This window comes from Lycorma delicatula, chromosome 1 (assembly GCF_047948215.1).
Source record: "Lycorma delicatula isolate Av1 chromosome 1, ASM4794821v1, whole genome shotgun sequence".
NCBI lineage: Eukaryota > Metazoa > Arthropoda > Insecta > Hemiptera > Fulgoridae > Lycorma > Lycorma delicatula.
The window spans coordinates 366,279,489-366,282,916 of record NC_134455.1 but is presented as its reverse complement, the minus strand read 5'-3'; the positions used below and the strand labels follow the sequence as shown (position 1 = coordinate 366,282,916).

Sequence of the window (3,428 nt, the reverse complement as noted above, 5' to 3'; positions counted from 1 at the left end):
TCGCTTGTCTTGTGATCTGTCTGAAGAAATTGCAACAAGGTACGATGCCGACTTCTTGGTGGCCACGGAACCAAATGTGTACTTAGCGGCCAGGGGACAATGGGTGACTGACAGGAATGGGGATGTGGCCATCAGGAGGATTGGAGGCAATGTGGACTACAACCTGTAGGTGATGGTATTGTAGCCGTAAAGTTAAGCAATATAATAATAATAGGAATTTACATTAGTCCTAATTGTACTACGGAAGCCTTTAAAAATAGACTTTTTGACTTACAGCAAGTCATGACGCGCTCCTGTAAGAGAACGCTTGTCCTAGGCGATTTCAATTGTAAGACAGCGCTAGCTGGTGCGGCCTACACGAATATTAGAGGAAGAATACTAGGGGAACTGCTTGAGGCTAATGGCGCGAATTGTTTTAACGACGGGACCGCCACTTATAGCGCAAGAGGATATAATTCGATAATTGATTTGGTTATAATCGACAGCAGGATCCGTACTGACTCAATTGACTTTGAGGTCCTTAACGAAGAAACTGCTAGTGACCATAGAGCCATTTTAGTCACCCTTAGAGAGTACCCACCAGGAAGAAGACAGTTAAACATCTTCAGTAGAATGACAGAACAACAGATTCACCGCGTTACCAATAACGTAGCAAACAGAATCAAAAATTGTCCACAAATAACTCCTGAGGCGTTCCAGGATATAATTAAAGAGGAGATAGCCAAAATACCGCCGAGTAACAATAAATACCACCCGGTTTATTGGTGGTCTGCAGAGATAGAAGAGCAGAGAAGAATCATGCAACGATACAAAAGTGTAGCTCAGAGATTGCGCGCTAGAAATAGAACGGAAGAAGAAGGTCGTCTTGCGATAGAGCAATACAGACAAGCTAGGAAAATACTCAACTTCCTTATCAAACAAGCTAAAGAAAAGAAATGGCTGGAGTTGTGTGAAGAGCTTAACGTAGATCCCTGGGGAATGGCATTTAAGATAGTGACCAAACGCCTGGGAAGATACGTGCCGACATTGAGTGCTGAAATGTCGGCAGGTTAAATTGCTATTTCCCAGAATAGAAGATCTCAATAGAGAGGTAATTGAGTGTCAGGCTGGCAGGTTCACTCAAAAGGAGGTTTTGGAAGCCATCATGAAATTAAAAACTAAAAAAAGTCCAGGACCGGATGGCATACCTGCCGCCATCATTAAAGACCTTGCCAGAATCATACCCTGGGAATTAGTGGATGTTGCAAGTTATGGCTTACAAAACCGTAACTTCCCCAATAGTTGGAAAGAAGCCAGATCTGTTTTCATTCCTAAAATAGGACCAAATCAAGAACAAGTAGGGTACAGACCAATCACACTAATAAATAACATGGGTAAGGTAGTCGAAACACTACTAGAAACCCGACTCAGAGAAGAAATCGAGGAAAAAGATTGTTTACATGAGGAGCAATATGGTTTTAGAAAAGGCTGGTCTACGATAAACGCGATCGACAAAGTTAAGACCTGGGCATTAAATAGTAGAAACGGCACGTGGAGAACTAGGAAAATCCCACTTATGTTGGATATAAAAAATGCTTTTGGATCTGTTCCTTGGAAAGCCATTATCGCAGTATTACAAGCCATGAATATAAGTGAAAAATTACATAAACAATTTTATTCAAAATATTTATCCTTGACGCAGGTAGAAAAAGAAACATTGAGCGCTACCCGCGAGTCCATACCATTATAATAGGATGATTAATAAAAGAATAATTAAAAATACAATATTTAACGAAATAAAAGTAGATGATTTTTGTGGCACGATACAGAAAAATAAAAATTAAAAAAAATAAAAATTTATTTGAAATATTAAGTTGAAGAAAAATACATAGAACTAGAATGTAAAATTATTTAAGTCCACATTAAAATGAAATAAAATAAAATATAATAAATTCGTAATCTGAAAACAAATGAGAAAAAAATTATTTCATTATGGAGAAATAAAAAAAAAAAACATTATAAGATAACGTATGATAAGACAACAAGAAATATTCATAAGATAAGACTACTGAATACTATTATGAATTTATATTACCTTAGCATTCACTTAAATATTTAAACATTACTGTAATATTATCATTAAAATTTTAAATAAACTGTATAAAGCTTTAAAAAATTTCAAAAATCAATAATTTTACATTTCGATCGGTTTCCCCACTCCCAATTTGCCACCAAAGTATTTTCTTTTAGCCACTATTCCTAGGAACACAAAAAGAAATCGGGTAAAAAACACGTAATGAATAAAAAGAGCTTTTTTGCGATTTTTTGTGAAGCGGAGAATTTGGCGGCAAAATGTTTTTAAAGTGGTAAGATAAGCAGCATACACGTATATACTGAGCTTAATATAAAGTGAGGTTATGTTTGAAAAATTGATCTTAAAGAAACTATCTACTTCACTCCCTAGAGCTTTTTTTTTTGGGAAGGCGAAAATATCTTTTGTGATATCATCGCCCGGAATAGACATGCAATATTATAAAAGAAATATATTTCAATAATTTTTAAATAGTCGATTATGGATGCACGGCCTTAAGAAACAAGATATTCGATAGCATCATCGTATTATTTCTTACAATATCTTAAATGTTAGCTGCTAATTTAAATTTACGACACAGTGCCGTATAACTTAACAGACCTCAAGGATGTAGTGTTGTATTGTTAGTTGTTGGTAGTTGTGGTGAACACAAACGGCTGGATCTGTCTGATTCATTAGGATTCCATGTGTAAGAATAGTGTGCACTATTCATAAACAGCAAATAATAACTTCCTCCCTGGAGATATTGACTCAAAAATTTTACCAACAAGACTGCCCCATATACGAGGTCTGTTTAGAAAATAACCGAACATTTTTTTAATTACGCGCCAACGGAGATATTTAGTGACGTGCGATTGGCAGCATTGTGCTCCGCATAATCTCCTCTGTAACCACATGTTCTTGGATTGCTGATATCTTGTTTAATTTTCGTGTCGTTTTTATTTGAGTGCAACGTGTTTAAGTGTTATTAGCGATTTTTGTAATGTACGTTTTTCAGGAGCAACAATACGACCTAAAACTTTGCGTGAAACTGGGAAAACGTTCACAGAAAATTTTCAAGTTTTGAAACAAGCTTGCGGAGATGATTTTCTGGGTTTTACACAACGCTGCGAATGATTTTCACAAATTAAAAGTGGTCGTCAGTCAATTGAAGATGATCCTCGATCAGGAAGGCCTTCGACTTCAATTGATGTCACACACGTTCAGAAAATCAACGATCTAATGCGTGCAAATTGCCGTTTGACTGTCAGACAACTTGCAGAAAAGGTTAGCACGATTGGATTATGCCATGACATTTTGACTGAAAAACGGAACATGCATTGAGTTGCAGCAAAGTTTGTTTCTCCTTTGATGACCC

General features: G+C 36.5%; 1 protein-coding gene across 1 annotated transcript; it reads left to right on the top strand.

Annotated features, from left to right (window-relative positions):
* Positions 1 to 282: 282 nt before the first annotated feature.
* Positions 283 to 1,053, top strand: LOC142317940 (uncharacterized). The gene has a single exon (XM_075354476.1). The coding sequence runs from the start codon at positions 283 to 285 to the stop codon at positions 1,051 to 1,053; it is 771 nt and encodes a 256-aa protein (XP_075210591.1).
* Positions 1,054 to 3,428: the final 2,375 nt, after the last annotated feature.

What these genes read in the sequence shown, in the direction of transcription:
- LOC142317940 (XM_075354476.1), top strand. Translation starts at nt 283, where the DNA reads ATGACGCGCTCCTGTAAGAGAACGCTTGTCCTAGGCGATTTCAATTGT.